Source organism: Lactuca sativa, chromosome 2 (genome assembly GCF_002870075.4).
Source record: "Lactuca sativa cultivar Salinas chromosome 2, Lsat_Salinas_v11, whole genome shotgun sequence".
Classification (NCBI taxonomy): domain Eukaryota; kingdom Viridiplantae; phylum Streptophyta; class Magnoliopsida; order Asterales; family Asteraceae; genus Lactuca; species Lactuca sativa.
This window is the reverse complement of record NC_056624.2, coordinates 164,448,966-164,470,593: the sequence shown is the minus strand read 5'-3', so window position 1 is coordinate 164,470,593 and position 21,628 is coordinate 164,448,966. Positions and strand designations below refer to the sequence as shown.

At 33.6% G+C, this 21,628-nt stretch overlaps 2 protein-coding genes, 3 long non-coding RNA genes and 3 other non-coding genes across 9 annotated transcripts; 3 read left to right on the top strand and 5 right to left on the bottom strand.

Annotated features, from left to right (window-relative positions):
* Positions 1-2,004: 2,004 nt before the first annotated feature.
* Positions 2,005-4,386, top strand: LOC111902568 (thiol-disulfide oxidoreductase LTO1). The gene is made up of 7 exons (XM_023898392.2): positions 2,005-2,231; positions 2,437-2,719; positions 2,865-3,121; positions 3,199-3,311; positions 3,437-3,584; positions 3,674-3,811; positions 3,938-4,386. The coding sequence occupies exons 1-7, from the start codon at positions 2,115-2,117 to the stop codon at positions 4,061-4,063; spliced, it is 1,182 nt and encodes a 393-aa protein (XP_023754160.1). The 5' UTR covers positions 2,005-2,114; the 3' UTR covers positions 4,064-4,386.
* Positions 4,387-4,420: 34 nt separating this feature from the next.
* On the top strand, positions 4,421-6,146 carry LOC111902605 (uncharacterized). Its single transcript, XM_023898425.2, is given in 4 exon segments — positions 4,421-4,477; positions 4,521-4,610; positions 4,613-5,013; positions 5,725-6,146. Coding segments are annotated over 3 exon segments (435 nt in total). The 3' UTR covers positions 4,901-5,013; positions 5,725-6,146.
* On the bottom strand, positions 4,600-4,752 carry LOC111902610 (U4 spliceosomal RNA). The gene has a single exon (XR_002853876.1). It is a non-coding gene; the product is annotated as a U4 spliceosomal RNA (small nuclear RNA).
* A 742-nt stretch (positions 6,147-6,888) lies between the features above and the next one.
* Positions 6,889-8,046, bottom strand: LOC111902567 (uncharacterized). Its single transcript, XR_002853869.3, has 2 exons — positions 7,837-8,046; positions 6,889-7,749 (listed from the first exon to the last, which is right to left on the bottom strand). It is a non-coding gene; the product is annotated as an uncharacterized LOC111902567 (long non-coding RNA).
* On the bottom strand, positions 6,895-7,047 carry LOC111902609 (U4 spliceosomal RNA). The gene has a single exon (XR_002853875.1). It is a non-coding gene; the product is annotated as a U4 spliceosomal RNA (small nuclear RNA).
* Positions 8,047-15,163: 7,117 nt separating the features above from the next.
* LOC111902566 (uncharacterized) lies at positions 15,164-20,318 on the top strand. Its single transcript, XR_006188248.2, has 2 exons — positions 15,164-15,604; positions 17,221-20,318. It is a non-coding gene; the product is annotated as an uncharacterized LOC111902566 (long non-coding RNA).
* LOC111902608 (U4 spliceosomal RNA) lies at positions 15,199-15,351 on the bottom strand. The gene has a single exon (XR_002853874.1). It is a non-coding gene; the product is annotated as a U4 spliceosomal RNA (small nuclear RNA).
* Positions 17,386-20,549, bottom strand: LOC111902565 (uncharacterized). 2 transcript variants are annotated; one of them, XR_008230295.1, is made up of 7 exons: positions 20,149-20,549; positions 19,736-19,784; positions 19,294-19,556; positions 19,082-19,165; positions 18,254-18,291; positions 17,670-17,837; positions 17,386-17,588 (listed from the first exon to the last, which is right to left on the bottom strand). It is a non-coding gene; the product is annotated as an uncharacterized LOC111902565 (long non-coding RNA). The 2 variants fall into 2 exon arrangements; XR_002853866.3 differs by having other exon boundaries at positions 19,736-19,781; positions 20,149-20,546.
* Positions 20,550-21,628: the final 1,079 nt, after the last annotated feature.

Here is a 21,628-nt window from a genome sequence, read left to right as displayed (position 1 = left end):
AACCCATATTAAGAAAACATAAGTGTCAAATACAGTCATCACACAATATCAGAGTATCAAAACATCCGGAAACACAGTCTGCAGGCGAATACGTACAATCAAGCATTCGCCTTTTCGTGACATCTAATGTACCTGGAAAACATTAATCAATAACTGAAATCACAAGGCTTACTAAGTTCCCTAAAATACCACATACAACACAACACAAAATAAACAATTATAGGTTATCAGCAACCTTGAGGACTATCAACAATCCCGATGGGCTAACAGCATGCCCGGTGGGTTTTCGGCAACTCTTAAGACAATCAGCAGTCTCGATAGGCTAATAGCACACCCGACGGGTTATAAGCAACCCTGGAGACTATTAACAGTCTTGGTGGGTTAACAACACACTCGGTAGCACATAGCAACAATATCAAGTAAGACCCAGTTGGTTAGCATGCATACATACTATGACATAGACAATATAGTAAGGAGACTCACCTCTCACAAAAGACTGATAATCTCACACCCGAATTGGTCGTATCATCCAAAATAACCCCAATTAACAACTAAGGTAATTACTCAAACTCAACTAGTCCAAATACCAAATCTAATCCTCAAATGGACAAAACACCATTTTGCCACTTCTAAGTACAACATCCTCACAATTGACCAAAAAGTCAAGGTTAATCCACTATTGACCTACGCATCGCATAATACAGCTCTATGCATGGCTTAGAGCACCATGCTACTTACGAGCTCCCAACAGGCTATGAAAGGTGCAACCTAAGTAATGTACGACGTAACCTGCCAACTCCAAAATCCAACTTTAAGCTCTTAACTCGTTAAGAACTTTCACCTCAACCTCATATCTGACCCTAAAAGGCATCTTACTCCATATAGACTCTAACTTTATGCCTTTGCATGGCTAAAGAGAGCTCAAATCCAAAAACCTAACTTATAACATCATCTGAAGCCCCATAGCTCTTGCATGGATGGAAGGGAGGGACCAGGCTTGCATTTTTATGGCAACATGCACTAAAAACGTCTGAAAGGACAACTCAAATGGTCTGGAGTATTCCATACTCAGTTAAAACAAGATTATGGGACAAAAATAACATAAACTTGTAACCTAACACAATCTAGTAAAGTATTGTAACGCTCATGTCTCAAGGCTAAGCATTGATACGATGATGTAATAGTTAGGGTCAATAAATGTAACTTATTTCGAAGTAATGAAGAGGAATTACTGGAATTATGTGATTTTATGTGCATTATACTTATTTATAAGATATAACAAATTAAGAATCAAAATAATCGTCAAAAATAAAAATATAGATAAACCCGATATCTATAAAGAAAGTTGTATTGGTCGTGACAAAGATTCTGGAGATATAAAGAACGCCGAAATATGAGTTATAACGAAGAAATTATGAACTGTCGAAGTTTCGCGACAAAACCGATACACCGTTGTTTGACGTAAAAAATGAGTTTACGATAAAGTGATTTTTAGCCTTAGCAATCTAAAAAAAATCGTAGTATACGTTAAAACGAGAGTGTGCATAAAAAAACGTCCAAATCTGACCTCGTGTGAGGATATTATGAATTTTCAATCTCGCATCACATATATGCAACAAAATCCAAACATTCAACAAAACATTTTCAACACCTTTGTTTTCATTCCACAATCAACCACACAACCACCACTCACACAAACAACCATACAACTACCACCCACATAAGAAACGCAAAATACAGTTGTTGAGACGCAAATGGATGTTAACTTAGGATTTAATTAAATTGCATGTGTCGTTAATTTATATGTTTTTATTAATATTACGACATTAAAAAAAAAAAAAAAAAAACAGTTACAAAAATATAAATTCAAAAATCAAAAAATAAAATAGAAAATAAGTTATTTGGCGACTAAGATGGTAGGATGACATTTTTTAAATGCGATATTGATCTTTATGGAATAACTCGTTTTCTTATCCTCCTCTAATGGTTTTATTAATCTCACGTGAGGCACGGAAAATTATGGAAGATAATAGTAAAAGTCAAATAGACTGGTAACGTATACCGGCCAAAAGAGCACCGATACCAGGCAACAACGCTCAACCGGGAGAGGAGCCATGTCGACCTTCAGCAGCCTCTCATCTCCTCCGTCTTCCATGGTCTACTCCCATGGAAGACCTCGTCGGCATCATCATCCTCTTCCTTTCTCTTCTTCCTTCTCGACCCAACTCAAGGTACTACTGTATCTACATAAAGTCTTAAGTGTTTGGGATCATGAACTTCGATGTTTGGAATGAAATTGGCGTGCATAGACTTCTAAATTTCAAGCACATATTTCCGAAATTTCGATCCCAGACTTTGGAAGTGGCGTTCCCAAACATACCTTTTTTAATATGTTTTTTTAGCTGATCTGATGTAAGTTTCTGATTTGGTTTGAAGAGTAATCGGGGTTGGGGTCATGGAAGACTCGTTTTGCTTAAAGTGAAGTGCTTGAACGATCCGAGTACAGATGCTTCGGAATCTGGACCAACCTCACTATCTTCCAGTTCTTCCACTTCTACTGGCATTTCGTCATACAGTTGGTGTGCAGGACTCGGAGGATTAGGGTTTCTTGAAACAGCTTACTTAACGTACTCAAAGCTCACAGGTTCAGAAGCATTTTGCCCCATCGGAGGTGGTTCATGTAGCGATATTCTTAATAGCAACTATGCTGTCGTTTACGGTACTTTCTTCTATCCTCCGACATTATCATTACAGTTGACAATCATGATAGATACAGTCCATTTTACCTTTCAAGTTCATATGATTTATGTAACGTTTCTACAGAAATTATAACATTTACTTCTTCAATCTCATGTATTTGTCAGGTATTCCCCTTCCCTTGATTGGAATGGTTGCCTATGGCGCTGCAACATTTCTTGCACTAAAGCTGGCTACAAAGGACTTGCCTTTTGGGATGGATGAAATTAATGGTGAATTGCTTTTACTTGGGACAACTACCTCAATGGCAACTACAAGCGCATACCTTTTATACATTTTAAGCACACAATATCCAGGAGCTTCATGTTCTTACTGTTTAGTCTCAGTTCTCTTGTCATTCTCCTTGTTCTTCACAACCACAAAGGTACAAAATTTCACCCTAATTTTAAATATCAAGTGAATGAATTGATTTCTTCTATTCTATTATTATTATTTCTGCAGACTTTGGGGTGGCAAAAGATTCGAGGAGAATTGGGTTTGCAATTGTGCATAGCTGGTCTTGTTTTTGCTGCTTTAAGCACCTCATATAATGCAACCCTTCCTCCCCCTGAAAAGTAACTTCATTCTTGATAAACAAAGCTTCTTACTTTTTTCATTTGTGAAACAAAACATTTACATTTCTCATATATTTGTTTTCTTGTGGAAGAGTTTATGAAATATAACTTTTGTGTATATGCAGATTTGGGGAGAAGTTTCTTCCATACACTCCAACTGAGATCAAGGCACCATCAAGTCCTCTTGCACTTAAACTTGCAACACACTTGCGTGCCATTGGAGCTAAAATGTATGGAGCTTTCTGGTGCTCACACTGTTTAGAACAAAAACAGGTATCACATATATATATGGTTTATTTGTGATTTATTATGCATAATTTGTGGTTCTTAAACATGATTTGTGGGTTTTGGAAATTGTGTAGATGTTTGGACGTGAAGCAGCAAAGGTGTTGGATTATGTTGAATGTTATCCAGAAGGGTTTAAAATTGGAACTGAATTAGGGAAAGAATGTGCAAAGATTAAAATAGAAGGTTTTCCAATGTGGATCATCAATGGTCAGGTGAGTATAACTTTGTTGCTTAAAGGAAGTGTTCCATCTTTTGGAATCATATAAAGAAAATGGTTGCATTTATATTTTAAACGGATGGATTGGTTATTACACTTACAAACTTTTCACATGTTGAAGGTTTTGAAAGGGTATCAAGAGTTCCCTGATCTTGCTAAAGCATCTGGATTTGAAGCTGGTGAATTCAGTGAAGAATTAGCAAAGCTTGCTAAACAAGCTGAAGAGGCCAACAACATTCAACCATGATGATGAATGTGTATACATAACATGTATGCATATACATACATGAACATGAAATGACCAGAGGGTTTTCATAAACGACGTGTTTGATTATGGACGAAATTGTAGAAGAAATTGAGAAATTTCTGTTTTGTTTAATATAAAAGGTCCTGGTTATGGACATTTTATGAAGGGGTTAGGTTTATTAATATACCAAACTTTGTTAGCGGATGTTTTATCAAGTCATATTGTTATACCATGGATTGTATGTATTTTGTTAATTCAATTTGTAACACGAGATATTGTATTATTCATGCCATTATTTGTACTTCTTTTTCCATTTCTTTTCATTATATTGTAGAAGTATAAAACTAACTACTAACGATGACTCTTTGTACATCACTAATAACCCTCTTCTTTTTCAAAGCGTTTAAGTGTCTTGTTTTTAATATGGAATTAGTAATTGTTTTTAATATGGGATTAGTTTTCATGTCGATATTGCAACCTAAAAGCAACATACAAATTATTGCCTTCCAATAATAATTTTATACTTGTAATTGTAGGACTTTACCCAATGAAGGGAGCCCTTCCAGAAATTCTCGATGGCCAAGGGAGACCCAAGGCCAAGGAGGGGGTTTGGAAATAGTTTTCAACCAGCAATTGACGCGCCTCGGTTATTACCTCATTAGCTGCGTCATTGCCCCAAGCGCAAAGATAATTCTTCTAATCCCCCTTCACCTTCTTTTATATTACACAACCCCTCTTCCATCCATATGCTCCATCCGATGTGGGACTACTAAACAATGTCAACTGAATGTCCTTTTCAAGGATCTAACTGTAGTCGAAAGGTGTTGTTTCGGCTAATGCATTCATAACCGATGGTGGTGATTTTCGAAATTGTGGCTACGTATTATGGGTGGAAAATTAGGGTTTATGACGACTGGAGATCGATTCAAGATGCTGTCTATCTCACAAGGGTAAATTTTTAACTTCTACTGTTGTTGCATCACGAGTTTCTGCAACTTACACCTCTCAATGTCGTTCAATGTCTTGTCTTTCAACTGTTGTTAAGAATGTTTTGAGTTAGATCCTGTTCTTTTGTGCGATTAATCCAATGTGGTTAAAATGCCCTTTTATAATATGGTAAAGGGTGTTTTATTAACCTACTTACGTGGTGTAAATCTTTTAGAATGATTAAAGCCCTTTTATAAATGCTAATAGCTTATTCATGCATAAAATTGAACAAGTGGACTATGATGATTATGTATAATTACATGTATGTGATAGTTCGAAGCAAGTTTAGTGGTGGGAATTGGATGATATATTCATGTTTAGTTATCAAATGCGTAGAACATTCATATGCCTATATGTGGTGCAACTTAATACTTACTTTTGAGCAATTTTGTTGTTTAACTTCTAACACTTTATTTTTTCGAATTAAACCATAAAAGTTTCAAACATCTTTGCATCATTTTGTCCTGTTGATATGTAGCAAGTGAATGTAATTTTCCAAATTAAACATTTTGACATGTTATATCAGGTCAAAATGGTTAAACTGAGAAAATATTTGGAACTTTTACTGTTTGTTTGAAAAAACAATAAAGTATAATTGGTTAACCGCAAAATTGCCCAAAAGTATAATCATTTTCCTGTAATTTATCCTAAAATAAAGCTTTCACATCTTGAAGGTTTTGAAAGGGTATCAAGAGTTCCCTGATCTTTGTTAAAGCGTCTGGATTTGAAGCTGGTGAATTCAGTTAAGAATTAGCAAAGCTTGCTAAAAAAGCTGAAGAGTGAAGAGGCCAACAACATTCAACCATTATGATGAATGTACATAACATGCATGCATACATACATGAAATGGCCCGATGGTTTTCATAAAACGACGTGTTTGATTGTGGATGGAATTCTAGAAGAAATTGAGAAAATTTTGTTTTGTTTAGTATATGAAGGGATTAGGTTATTAATATACCAAACTTTGTTAGCGGATGTTTTATCAAGTCATAAAGTTATGCCATGTATTGTATGTATTTTGTTGGTTCAATTTGTAACACAGAGTTAGAAATATTATATCCTCTATACCATTATTTGTACGTCTTTTTTACTACAAGTCTTGGCTTTCTTTACATTTTTCTTTGTCTTTGATATTAATAACATACAAAATGGGTAAGAGGTGGAAGTGGCCATAAGTGTGTTTGCATGCTCTAGAGAAACATTATCAAGTAAATATGATTATTAATTTAATAATACGCTTTTAAAATCACATGAAATATGTTTTCTATACATAAAGACTATATGTTTCTGGCTCATTAAGCTGAAGCCATTTCAAATATTACACTTGCCATTACACATCAATTTACTTAACCTGATTTGTTGCTTCTCTTTAGGTCTCATTTGGTTTACTAGATTCCTGATGATTGCAGCCTTGTATGGTTCAATATCACTCGTTTTAGTGGAATTGAACTTCTTTTTAGGAGAGTCAAGATCCCCCCATTGTAAGTAGTTACATTTTTTTACTTTCATTCTTGAAAAATAAAATAAACAATAGTTAAAAGGAAAAAGATTAAACCAAAAAGTCAAAACATATGATTTAGCATCCAAGATTTATCTTCGGTCTATGATATTCTCGCTGAAGATGGTAACCCACAAGGTTGTTCAGGTTGAAATTTTCAAATTTGTTTTAAAACATTTCAATAGAACACATATCGTTAAAAATTAATACCAAGTCACGCAAAAAACATTTTTGATACGAAAAACCTTGAAAATTGATAAAAAAAAAAACAGTAAAAAGACTTTGACTAATTCATACAGTTTTTTCTACAAAGCTATGATCAAAATTTTTATACTAGAAATTGTAGGGCCTTACCCAATAAAGGGAGCCCTTCCAGAAATTCTCGATGGCCAAGGGAGACCCAAGGCCAAGGAGGGGGTTTGGAAATAGTTTTCAACCAGCAATTGACGCGCCTCGGTTATTACCTCATTAGCTGCGTCATTGCCCCAAGCGCAAAGATGCTTAATCCGTTACCCCTTCGCCTCTTTTTATATCACACCACCCCTCTTCCCTTTCATATGCTCCCTCCGATGTGGGACGTTCCTAAATCTTACTTTTTCTTCCTGCGTCTTTAATGACCACCATAAACAATTCAGCAATGGCAACTGCATGTTCTTTCAAGGATCCAACTATCGTCCGAACGTGTTGTTTCTTCTAATCTGTGGCTACGCTTGGTGGGAAATTAGGGTTTATGACGAGTATCGGTTGATTGATGATACGCTGTCTATCACAGAGTAAGTTTTTATGATGTACTGTTGTTATACGATCATGAGTTTCTGCAACTTACACCTCTCAAAGTCACTTAATCTCTTGTGTGCCAACTGTTATCAAGATTGTTCTTTTGTGCAATCATCCAAATGTTGTAAAAATGCCCTTTTATGAGATGGAGCAAAGTATTTTCTTGCCTTAATTGTCTGTGTAGCTGTGTGTAGGTTTTATCCACATGCCAAAAACGGGTGTAATGATTAAACCCTTCTGAAAATAGGCTAATTGTGCGTAGAATTAAAAAATAAACCATCTGTATTCGAAATTAGTTGGTGATTAAGTAGAATTTGAAGCAAGTTAGTGCATACCTTGTTTACTTGCCAAAGGAAAGGTATGTAAATGTTGATGTACATATGATGGAATATCTTACAAATGACAGATCCTTGGAATTTATAACCTGCAAAGATTAAAAATAACATTTCAATTACAGAAAAAGAAATAGTTCATATATTAAATGAAACGATAAAATCCTAAGAATGCTAACCTTTACAAAAGAATTTTTAAGTTAAGATGGTTGCTTTACAATAGTTGTTTAGAAATCCCCTCTACAAATCTGCAAGTTGTATTTACTATTTGAGACCTTGATTGTGTTTCCATAAGCATCATCCATCATAGCATTATTGCAAATTTCAGGTCGAAATGCTTTTCTGTCTTTAAAGGACCCCAAATCAGAGAATTTTGTCTCCCAACTTTGTTGAATAATTGACCCAAATTTGAGAATTTCTTATTGAAATAAAGTAATTTTAAAAAAACAAGAAATAGTGTGATAACAGCACCAATGCATAGACCCATCCATTGTCATCCACAATCACCACTTTTTGATTCAAACCCTGAAAGCAATACAGGCCTCTAGCTTCCTTAACTTTCCTCTGTGATTTATTATTATTATTATTATTTTTTGTAAACTTTTTAGCAAATATAAAAGTCACACATAATGTTAACCAATGATAGCCTTGTACTTTCAATCCTTGTAATTCTAGGCAAACTTCATTAGTTTTATAAAGGGAAATCTTCAGAAAAGTCCTATTATTTTGGAAAAAGTTACATTTAAGTCCTAAATTTTTTTTTTTTAACAAAAAAACCCAAGAAACTGGATAAACCTTACACTTTAATCCTTTTTGACATGTTCAGCAGGTCACCTATGCCACACATCAGCATCCACATCAACCCTTGTACAGCTGGCATGCCATGTGGCATAGGTGACCTGCTCAACAGGTCAAAAAGGATTAAAGGTTTATCCGGTTTCTTGGGTTTTTTTGTTCAAAAAAAAATATTAGGACTTAAATGTAACTTTTTCCAAAATAATGGGACTTTTCCTGAAGATTTCCCTGTTATAAATAGTTTGACTATTGGTCAAACACAAGAAAAATAAGAGTTAGGAGAGAAGATGATCCAAAATCATTCAAAATAATGAAATATAGAGAATTATACATATGATAGGACCTGGTTTGAATACGCAAGAAAATTGAATAAAATCGCAATAAACAATGTTAACAAATGTAACATATGTATTAAATTACCAAGTTATTCTTAATTAAGAACTTGAATATCTCAGTTTCTGATTATTCAATTTAAAGCTCCATTTTGTTGTGGATATGTTCTTTTAAGATTTTAACAACAAAAAAGTTCACAATTTTTTTTTTTAAATTCCCAGGTTTAAACTAGGTAAATTGCACAAAAGTCAGTATGTATTTGCAAAAATCAATTTTGACACTGTTATGTTTTGTTTCAATGTAATTACTAAGCTTTCTAATTTTTGCAATGTTGACTATTTAACCGGTCAACCCACTTACCCGTTGACGTGACATTCTGACTTGTTAGTCTTTGGTGATGTGGTATACTGACATGACAATGTTTGATTATGTGGCGTTGACATGACTTGATGACAGGTCAAAATTAAAAAAAAAAAAAAAAGGTGGCATAAAAGACATTAAGTTTTCATTTTTTTTTCTCAATTTTGACATTTCATTTTTTCTTGTTCCAAATCGAACATTATTATTTTTTTTCAATTTTATTCGGTGTTGATCATTTTCCATTTAAACACATATCAATAAACTTTTTGGTTCTTGATCACCACTTTTGATGTCGAATCTTCATTTTCCGGTACCTATACATCATCCTCTTTGATTTCTAGCTCAACTGTTTTTGTTTCTTCATGTTCTGCCTCTTCTGTATGGGTTTCTTCATGTGCATATGGTTTCGTTTCTTCATGGTTTGGTTTCTTCGCTTTCTGGTTCGGTTCATTCATGTCCTTCATCTTCTGGTTCGGCTTCAACATGTTCTGGTTCTTCCATTTTGGTTTCTTCAACATCTTCATCTTTAGCTTCTCAATTTCATCTACTGATCCAACATCTACCTCTTGAGCCACTTGTTCATTTTCTGGTTCTTGATGTTCTTGATCAACTATATGATGATCAAGGTGTTCGATAACTATATTAAAGGTCTCGTTGGCTTGATCTTGTTGATTGATATGGCCATCATGATCATATGTATGTTTGTTATCAACACTTTCATTAAACGATAAATTATCATCACAAGTTATCTCGGATTTAAGAATATCTTGATCTCCTACTAAACCAACACAACCTGAAGGCTCACGAACATGGATTTTGCCACCATCTTCACACTTCACCATGCAAGATATCATTGATCCCAAGAGTTATGATATTGATTGTGTTTTCATGGGTTATGATGTTGTGATCATTTTGAGATGATTAGAGGGCAGCCGATTGAATTTAATTGGAAAGAATGATGTTCGGTTTGGAATAAAAAAAATGGAGTGTCGAAATTGAAAAAAAAAAACAAAACAAAACTTAGTGTCTTTTGGTCCCTTTTTAAATTTTGATACCTCATCATGCCATGTTAACATCACATAACCAAACAACGTCGTCATCAGCAGGCCACATCACCAAAAACTGAAATGTTAGTATGTCACATCATCGGGGTAACTCTGAGTTAACCAGTTAAGTGGTCAACATTGCAAAAATTAGAAAACATAATGACTAAATTGTAAAAAAAATAACATAGTGTCAAAATCGAAATCAATGGCTATTTTGGAAATTTGGCTAATTTTGGACTATTTCTTCAAAAGTGATAATAGAATTAGGCTATTTGGTCTTTTTATTTTTATTGGACAAAACTGCACAAATGGTCCCTGTAGTTTGCTCAAAAATTGTCACTTTGGTCCAAAAAATTTTGGATTAGCACCAGAGATCTAAAGTTTTTATTTTGTTGTTTGTTTGGTCCAATCTGTTTTGATTTTTTTCAAAATGATGGATTTGCCCTGTTAATATGATTTTCTATTTTTCTTATTTGTTTTTCTGATTTTATATTTAAAAAATAAAAAAAAATAAAAAATAAAAATAGATCTCTCTCTCTTATTTGTTTTTATTTTTCTGATTTTAGATTTAAAAAAAATAAAATCTCTCTCTCTCTCTCTCTCTCTCTCTCTCTCTCTCTCTCTCTCTCTCTCTCTCTCTCTCTCTCTCTCTCTCTCTCTCTCTCTCTCTCGTTGGAAATCATTGAAGAACCCTAAGGTTTTCCAAATCACTGAAATTAGAGTTTAAATTCCAGTTGAGCATGCTCCCTTCGAGATTAATCGCTTCCATCTTCATACTCCAAATTTCATCGGGAATTTCACAACTTAAATCATTGAATGAGAGATCAAGCTTAGTTTCCCAATTAAATTCTTGTAGTTATCATCCTCTTCACCTTCAATCTCTTCATCTTCTTCCCTATTTTTTGTTGTTTCATCTTTCAAGTCCTGATTCAGGCTTGAGTCCCAAATCTGATAGTAGTCGCTTCAACCCTAATTGACACGAATCATTCTTGTGGATATCAGGAGGAATAATGATGGATTTTGAGAAAATTTGTGGCTTAACGAAGTAATTTGCTCTCTCGAGTCGGATGGCGTATGATGCTTCCAGTGTGCTCACAGCTAAGTGACCGATTATCCATCCTGTTAGTCGGAGTGATGAAGATCTGAAATTCGTAATCACAATCTCTAAGCTTATAGCATCTTCTTTCAAAGTTACAATGTGTTTGATTTCAATTTTATGCTACTAATCAGTTCTGCCTAAGAACATTAGGGCAATTTCAATTCATTCATACAGAGGAACGGAAAATAGATATCGTGAATTGAGTATTCACCTGAATTGTCTGGACTTCCTCCAACACTGCAAAGATTCCAGATAGTGGGAGACCATGAAATCCCTTCATTTTGCTTATCGTGAACTTTCTCTGAGGTTTGTGAAGGAAGTGCCATGGCCGCTAAATTTTGTTTCGAGGTAATCGACGTTGATAGGTGGGTGTGGAATCTAAGCGGCTCTTGACAACTGGAAATTTCTGGTGGAGGCGTTGAAGTTATGGTGAGGTGGAATGAGATTAAAGGTGATTTTGGTGATGAGGTTTGTTTAGGACTGTTCACTGTTCGGATAAAACCGAATTATCCAATTGGACAATTTGGATTGGACTATTTGGTTCGGATTTTCGGATTCTTGGATTGGTTTTTAACAAAACCGAATTATTATTTTGGATTTCGGATTGATTTTGGTTTATAAAATAAGAACCGAATAATCCAAAAAAACCGAATAAACATTTATTATTTATCTATTTATAATATATATCCATAGTTATTTATTAATTTGGTAACTTATTTTTTCAAATAGGTTCAAAACGTTACACTCGATACAAAAAAAACATTAATATGTATTTTCTCTCAAAAGTTTTCTATGTATAAAATATTTAACTATAATATATCTTCTTAGTAGTTTTTTAAAAATTTCAAAATGCAACTAAATAATTTGTTTTTGGTTCTTTTGTAAAGTTGGGTAATATTATAATTATATATCGTTTTAAAATGTTTCGTTTTTTGAAAACCGAATTATAAAAACCGATCCAACCGAATTGTAATTGGATCGGATCGGATCGGATTTGAATTTAGATTGGACTATTCGGATCCATGTTTTGAAAACCGAAATCAAATTGGATTCACTTGATTGGATCGGATCAAACCGATCCATCCAAATGAACACCCCTAGGTTTGTTGAAGGTTGAAGATGGATGATGTTGAATATGGATCAATCTATGTGTGTATCATACACCGTATCGCTTTAAGGCTTTGGTTAAACTTGGCATGACGTGTGTGTGTGTGTGATATTTTATTTTTTTAAATCTAAATCACAAAAATAAAAACAAATAAGAGAGAGAGAGTGTGTGTGATTTATTTTTATTTTATTAAATATAAAATCAGAAAAACAAATAAGAAAAAAGAAAATCATATTAACAGGGCAAATTCGTTATTTTGAAAAGAATCAAAACATATTTGACTAAACAAGCAATAAAATGAAAACTTTGGATTAGTCCAAACCTTTTTGGACCAAAGTGACAATTTTGAGCAAACCACAGGGACCATTTGTGCAGTTTTTTCTTTTTATTGGAGTGTTTGAATCTTTTGATTTTTAATTAATTTGTGTGAAAAATATGTTAATTTTGCAATGATTTTGATTATTTTGTATTATTTCATATAAAAGACAATCCGGTAATTTTAACTTCTTCATATATCAAGTTCTAAGTACCAAACACTACATAAACAATGAGTCTAGTTTCTATCTGTTTAGTCTTGTCCAATCAAGTCTCATATAGCAAACACTACCTAAAAGAATATGAAAGATGTCATTGCATCTCAAGTTGCCCTTTTTTATGTTTGCTCACGTCATTGAAAAACAAAAACAAAACGTGACATGCTATCTTGAAAATATAAGCAACAAGCACTACATCCAACCAAGGTCAAAGTCAGTAGACAAAAAATGGATAACTTTCACGTGATATGTTGCTAAAGGTGAACAAAAAGTGTGCCCAGCCGTGCCTTTAACCGGTTATAACAGGTCTTAAGTCCAATCCGAAAAACTTTAACCAAGTCTTATGTAGCCGGTCTCATGCCTTAACCAAGCCTAATTCCAATTATCCTTAACCAATATAAGTTGGTCTTCCTAACAAATTATATGGCTTGATTTTTAAAACTCTTTTAGTAAAATATTAAAACACTAAATGGCTTCTTAATTATTTTAACCGGTTTTGAATAACCAATTTCTTTCTAAACTCGCATAATCGATTGTCCTAGTCAAAAAATTTATAATGAGGACTGGGATTTTTATAAATAGTTTTGGGTCGGGCCCATATCGGTTAGCCTAGACCCAATGCACACCTTTATGTATTGGCAGGCTGGTCGGGAAGTGAGTGAGCATGATCGGATTGGCTCCCCAAAAAGGCACTCTACTTTGGATCAATGTAAAATGAAGGTTGCAACTATAATATTGTGTTACCAAAGCCAATTTCTCACATTTTAGCTGGAGAAAAGCTTACATGAGGACTCAAGTCATGTAATGGGTCGAATAATTGTTGTCGTAGGTCGATTATGTGGACTTGGTTACAATTTCTTTATCACTATAATAATAGCACGGTTTTTAGGGCTTTTGACACAAAAGCCCTGAAGTTTGTAAAAAAATCGGATTTTACCATAAATATGTTTTCTGAACTTTACAAGTCTTTTTCTACTTTTGCCTTTGTTATCTGTGATATCAAATTTCCAAGTTGCCATGAAATAAAATTTTCAAGAAAACTTATCAATTTTACAAATCTGTTATGTTTTACCTGTTTTTCTGCATATTATTTTAGTTAAATGACACTTTTTAAGCACAAAAAACAAAAGTTTGGTAAATGATCCAAAACTTAGATACTATGATTCATTATCTTTGAAAAATACAAGATAGAAAAGAACAACAAAGCTTGAATCAAGAAAAAATAGAAACTTGCTAAGTCTAAAAAAACAACTTAAAAAGGTACAATCAATACTAAAAATATATATTTTAGTACATATGACGTACAATTCAATATGAGACTTATAATAATATTTTTAAAATTATTGGGTACATATTACACAAAACGATTATGTCGCAGATGACATGGTTTTTGTCGTCCAACAATAAACCCTACAATTCCATTAGAAGTGGGTAAAAAGAGGTAAATATTGAAAGTCATGCCTCTCTCATGTAATAGAACGACTACTTCAAATAGGTGGCCTTGAACATACAAAACATGAATGATAATCCAACATTTGATGATTGAAAGCCTATAAATGAGGTATTAAGATCAAACACGCGCATCCTATTTTTAATCAGGCTGTCAATAGAAATGGAAATTTGTTTTTGAATGTTGATTCCGATTTTTGTTCTAATCGAGATACATAATCATTATAAAGTGAGATACTCCAACTAAAAGACAATGTTTTAAAAACCGATTTTTAGTTGAACCGGTTTTGATAACCGTTTCCGGTTCGACCACCATTCTACATATGGTGGTGGTGTGCATCAGCCTTCAAGTTGTGTACACTCTGGATAATAACCTGATCAATCAAACTATTTATTATGTTTTGGAAATAAATTGTTTTGTAACAGGTAAGTGAAATCCAACTATCCAAATACAATATACCACTTCAACCTGGTTTTAAAAGAAACAGTTTGGTTCAGTTCGGTCTAAAAACCGACATAAAACCGATCATTGTTAAACCGCTCTCGTCCCGATTTTTAGGTTTGACCGATTCGAACCAGATTTTAAAGCATTGCTCAAAGGAGTTATGTTTATTGTTTTATCTGGTGAATGAATCCAATCAATAATAATATACATGCACAACGTACATATAAAAAAATGAACTTATATTACAATATTAATGCTATTATAATATATTATTATCTTATGCAGAATTAACCTATTACCACAATATTATAACTTAATTAGCCGTGTTTATGGAGAAATTAAGAGAATCAATTTTTTTTACTGGGAATTGTAGGACTTTAGCCGATAAAGGGAGTCCTTCCAGAAATTCTCGATGGCCAAGGGAGACCCAAGGCCAAGGAGGGGGTTTGGAAATAGTTTTCAACCAGCAATTGACGCGCCTCGGTTATTACCTCATTAGCTGCGTCATTGCCCCAAGCGCAAAGATGCTTAATCCGTTACCCCTTCGCCTCTTTTTATATCACACCACCCCTCTTCCCTTTCATATGCTCCATCCGATGTGGGACTCCTAAACAATGGCAACTGAGTGCTCTTTTCAAGGATCCAAGTCGAAAGGTCTTGTTTCGGCTAATCCATTCATAAGCGATGATGGTGATTTCGAAATTGTGGCTACGTATGCTGGTGGAAAATTAGGGTTTATGAGGACTGGCGATCGATTCACGATGCTGTCTATCACAAGGGTAAGTTTTTACCTTGTACTGTTGTTACTGCAACTTACACCTCTCAATGTCGCTCAATGATTCAGTCTCTTGTCTGCCAACTATTATTAAGATTGTTTTCATTTAGATTTTGTTCTTTTGTGCGATCAATCCAATGTGGTTAAAATGCCCTTTTATGAGATGGTGAAGGGTGTTTTATTGACCTACTTACCTGGTGCAAATCTGATAGAATGATTAAAACCCTTGTGTAAATAGCTTATTCATGCATAAAAAGAATCCGTAGACTATCATGATTATGTATAAGTATAACTACATTTATGTGCTAGTTAGAAGCAAGTTAAGGTGAAAGGAGGTTGAAGATGATTATGTAGCAAGTTAGTGGGAACTGGATGATTTAGTTACCAAATGCATAGAGGGAAAGACCAAAAACATTCAATTGCCTGAACGTGGTGTAACTTAATATATGATCTAGTTCAATTCATACTTGGTATCAACTATAGTAAGAGCATCCACAATTGGACTACATCCACATTCCACAATCAGATTAGTTTTTTCACAAAGCTTATTTATGAATTCTACTAATATCAGTTTGTAAAAGAAATGAGTAAACATAGTATTAAAAATATGAAAAAACCTCTATTGATTGAGCTTGTAAATTTACAAGCTATGTCGAACAAACTTTGGGATGAAAAATCTCTCAAATAGTTTTTTTTAAACTTATTTTGACCCAATAAGCTCTTAAAAGAGCTCAATGGTGGATGCTCTCTAAGTCTTTGAAAATGACGAAGTTAATGATGGTTGATTGTTAAATTTACTATTCAACGTTGAATAAATACAGGATATTCCCCATTTGTAATCCATCAAAATATTGATGACATTGATTTTCATCCACTATATATCTTTATCTTGTCAAGTTTGAGGGGTGTTTTAAATATTTAACTTACAACAAAACTTTGATGAACTTTGAGCATAACATGGTTTTCATGGTATTTATGGTGCATCACATGCGTGCCACTCATAAAAAAGAAACGACCATACAGAAGCCGATGATTATAAATGATAATTCCATTTGAAGACACAACTAATTTAGAATATTAATCTTCATGCCTAAACATAAAAATGGTATAAGAGCAACCGGTTCCATGGCCAAAATGGGAAGGTCAATATCAAAGTAGTGTTTAATTACAGAGAGCAAGGAAGGTGCTAACCAAAACCTTAAACCAGTTAAGTACTACGTGTAAAATGTAAATATGACTCAACATTCTATAGGTTCATGGTACTTTTTTTTTAATGATTGTCCATCCAAGGTTGAAGCATGTGGGGCACACAGGCAGTTCATGTGATCACCATTAGGCCACCTTGACGAGGTTCGTATTACTAATCATAAGAATGAAGATACATCAAACTCATAGATTGTATCTTTTGGGCCTTTGGCTTGTTAAAGGCAACGAAAAAAGCTAAACTATACCATTAAAAGAAATATCAAAGGTATTATTGTATCATATGTGGTCCTTGTTATTTCTTACATCATTTAAAATTAAAATTTTGACATATGATCATATGAAAAGATAGGAAGCAGTTACTACATCTAACCAAGTTATTGACCAAGAATGGATAACGTTCACTTCTTTTGGCAGGCTAGTAAGCAGGTATAACCCTAATGTTGTGTTAACAAAGCTTTTCATGTTTAGATGGAAAAAGCTGAGAGCGGTTGAATAAGTGTTGTTACGGGTCAGATTATGTCGACTCAAAATGCTTGTTGCACGTCCTTTTATATAATTAATGTGTTAAATAGAACTAGATGGGGACAATTGTTTTCCGTTGTTTGTTCATTGTAAATGTCATCCAATCAAAATACGTATATACCCATTGTTATTTACAAACTTCGCCACATTTAGATATAGGAACATCCATTCTAATAACAACTTTTGCAGCCTGACTAATGGTTGTTTTTATGCAACTTAAGTCCTTCATTGTCTCCTTGAATCATGAATTCCTCCATATGCTGACATTTAAAAAAAAAATGAGTGTTACTATTACACACGAATCAAGAATCTGAAAATGTATAAAAATAAATGGATTTTACTTCACATAAAGCGGTTCCAGTTCCGGTTACGACATCCTAGGAACGAACAATAGTTTCTTTTCCACCCTGAATTGGATGCTAAAACTGTATTTATTCACCATTTATAGCATTGTACTTTCCAATTTATCAGTTTATGCAACAAAATAGTTTCCTACATATGATTTCCACCTACATTTCATTATAAGACCAAAACCGTGAATATTGCATAAATTGGTAAACAAAAAAGCACAACATTGTTGCATAAATGGTAAAAATGTGAATCATTCTTGCATAAATTGGGAAGAAATAAAACACTAACATAAATAAACATTCGACCGGTCAAACTTTTTAAATATAAAAATAGCATGAAGGGGCAGTTTGGTCAAAAAATATTAAAATCATTTTTTTTTAATTATAAAAACAATATGCTGGAGCATTTTGGTCTGATGTTGTTAGAATCATAAATTTCTAACTATAAAAAATAGCATGCAGAGGTAGTTTACAGAACTGTTTGCCCAAAAAACTTTGTATTTGATTTTAAACCAAAAAACTTAGGTTTCCACAAGGCTCATTTATGAAAGAATCTGGGATTCGGTAATACACACTTTGAAATCCTCCTCTCATGATTTTCCTTCCTGAATATCTGCATAAAATTAGAGAATAAACTATGAAGTAGCTAATTAAATTTTATTGTATTCCTAATAGCATGAAAGTATGTTTTATAGCACTATAGTTTGCATCGATTTAAAAAAGAAAACTAAAAACTTGAGAAAATTAAAAGATTCCATTTAATGAATTTATATTAAAAAAATAAAAAAATCTAGATCAATTTTATTTAGATTACAAAATGGCAGCTTGACTTTATGTATAACCAAATCAAACACCAATTGAGAGTCATTTTCGCTCCTTTTAACAAAACTAACATATATGGTCCCTGTATATTGAACAAAAATGGGCAAATTGATAAAAATGGTGAAAATGAATTCTTTGACCAAAAAAATTATATTTCCTGTTTTAAGAGTTTCATATTAGATATTTTTTTTGTTTTCTGTTTAAATGGGTCAATTAACGAAAAAAAACTCCGTTAAAATTACCAAATTGGATAAAAAGGTCAAAATGATCATTTTAACTAACAAATTAAAAAAAAAAAATCAAACTTTCTGAACATCAAATGCTTGATAAGAATGAGGACTGAAATTTTGACTTGAACCAAAGAAAAAATAGATTTTAACCTGAGCTGCAGTGGTTGTCAATTGACCAAATTCTTTTGAACATATTTATAAATTCATGTAATGTTACTATACAGCAATGTCACAACTTTTTACAACGAACATTACAAATTTAAAAAAGAAACAAATAGACATAATTGATAATACCATTTTTAACAAAGCATAAATAATGTATTAAGAAATTTTTTAAAGAGCTGAAATTACCTTTACTTATGGGCACAACAGGGAGACCATACCAGAACTCTCTCTTTTCTCACTACGTTTCCCACATTGACCGGTAACTATAACCTAATTCAACATTAAATATAAAAGATTTTAGTCTTTGAATATTTCCCTTCAACACATTTTTTGGTTAATAAACGAAAAACTATTTTAGATAAGCTCAAAATTGGCTGAAATTTCAAAGAAAAATATACCTGATGTTGGAGTTCATTAAGCTGGATTTCCTACTGCATAATTGCCTCCAACGTGTGAAAATGTATCCATTGTATTGATCCCTATGTTGAAGAATGGCACCTACAACAGTCATGATTAATTGCAAAAAGGGTAAGTAAGGAATAAAAGTATCAGTTAAGAATCTTAGGGTATGTTTGGAAGCAGAATTTGGAAATCCAGATTTCATTCCACCATGTCGTCACTATATTCTCGGACATTACATTCCCTTCTAACATCAAAACCCCTGAAAACATAGTTAGCAGAAAGATTAATCAGATAACATAAAGCCCCCTTAAGTCCTAACTCCTCACACACAGCAAAACAAAAGTGTGAACAAAAAATTCAGCTTAAATAGTTATACAATTAGATAAAAAATGAAAATAAATAAGCTAATGGAGAAAGCATCGCTGATCAGAAAGCTACCAGATGGTGTGGCTGAACATATTTTCTTCGAAAATTCATATCCAACCTGCTGACAGTTAATCAATGTTTATCAATAAATATAATGATCATATAGAATCCCATATACATGCAAACACGATTTGTTGAAATTTTGAACTGTTTCAGATGTATTGATATGAAAATGGACAATCGGAATATGCTTTTGTGAGGGTAAAATGACCCATATCCACCAAATTTTGGCTCTGTGAAGAAATTTATTATAAAGTTGTTCAGAATATATGATACAACAACAAATTATACATCAAATTCAAGCACTCTATGCAATAAACGCATTAAAACCCTAATTACACCGGAGTTTACTGGTATCCTACAACAATAGTTGATTCAAGTGAGTTTTTTGGTTAATCAATTGAAAATTAAGGAAAGAAACATACCGATTGGCGCGTGATGTGCATAAGCCAGTTGAAATTTTGGATATGCTTCGAAAAGCATGTACCGGTAGCTTCCCTCGCTTAATCTGGCGGTGAGGACGGGGAATAACGGGGAATACGATTTGGGTTTTGGAGTCGCTATCTACGACTGCATCAATCTCCCCCACGGTGGAGGGCAGGAGCAAAATCGATCGGTGGTGTTCTTTTAGGGCTTGTAGGTGCCGACGATTGTAAAACTCAGAGAGGCTGGAGTAGGTGGAGGGCAGGAGACGCCCAAGATTTCTTGAGCGTAGACTATACCAGAGAAAGGAGGTGGTATGAGGCGGTGGGATTCTGTGGATAATAGAGATTGTTCGGGAATGACGAAAGATATTTCAAAGAGGCCGCAAGCGGTGACCATGGTAGCGTTAAAATAACCCAGGAACAGTATGTGTGGTCAGATAGTGTAGCTAAGGGAAGAGAACTTTAATATATATATATATATATATATATATATATATATATAATTACACAATTTATATTATTATAATAATAACCGTTTTTTTTTTCTCTAACACCCCGTTCCCGAGTTCAACTTAACGAGAGAAAGGAAAAGAAATGGGTGGAAATGAGAAAAAAATAGAAGAAATTGGTGTTCCCGAGTTTCATTAAAGGAGGAAGTGAAAGGAAGTGGAGGGAAATGGGAGGATCACTTTCCTTCCGATTTGGGAGGATTTGGAAAGAAAGAACAAAATGATTCATTTTCCTTCCACTTCTCTCCAACTCGGGAACACAAAAGAAAATTTTATTTTCCTTTCCTTTCTCTTCTTTTCTCTCGTGACTTTCTTTTCTCTTCTCTTTTTTTCTTTTGTTAAACTCGGGAACGAGGCGTAAAATGTTGTAGGAGGTTAAATGGTGTAAAAATACATTTTTGGACAATTTTAACCATTTGACCCCTTTAACATAGTTAGTTTTGTTATTTCGCTCATTTGATCTATTAAAAATGAAATATATCACGAATTGACTACTTCATATGTAAGTGAGTCAAAATGTCACTTCTATAGGTAAGTGCATATGCTGCCCTATTGTGAAATCAAACACATGTAAACTTTTTGGCCGTTGGTGCTCTACAATTTCGCTTTCACATGATGACCTTGTGTGGTGTTGCACCGTTAGGGTAAAGTTTAGCTTAAGTTTAGCTTTTTCTTTGGTAAACGTGTGCTGAAATCTCATTAACAAAAAACCTATCTTACCCTTTTTCAAGGAATAATACAATTAAAAAACAGTTGTGTTGATTTTGGTGCAATGATATCAAATACACACACGTGTTTGACTCTATCAATTGGAACTAGATGAAGAGCCGACGCGCCACTGGCGCGTGTCGGTTTTTTTTTTTTGGTTGATGTCTTCATGCGTCGTTTTTAATAATCTGTAACATTTGTTGGTAGATTCTAATTAGTTTTTCAGCCAGTATGATGTATGGACGAATGCACTTCATGAACAT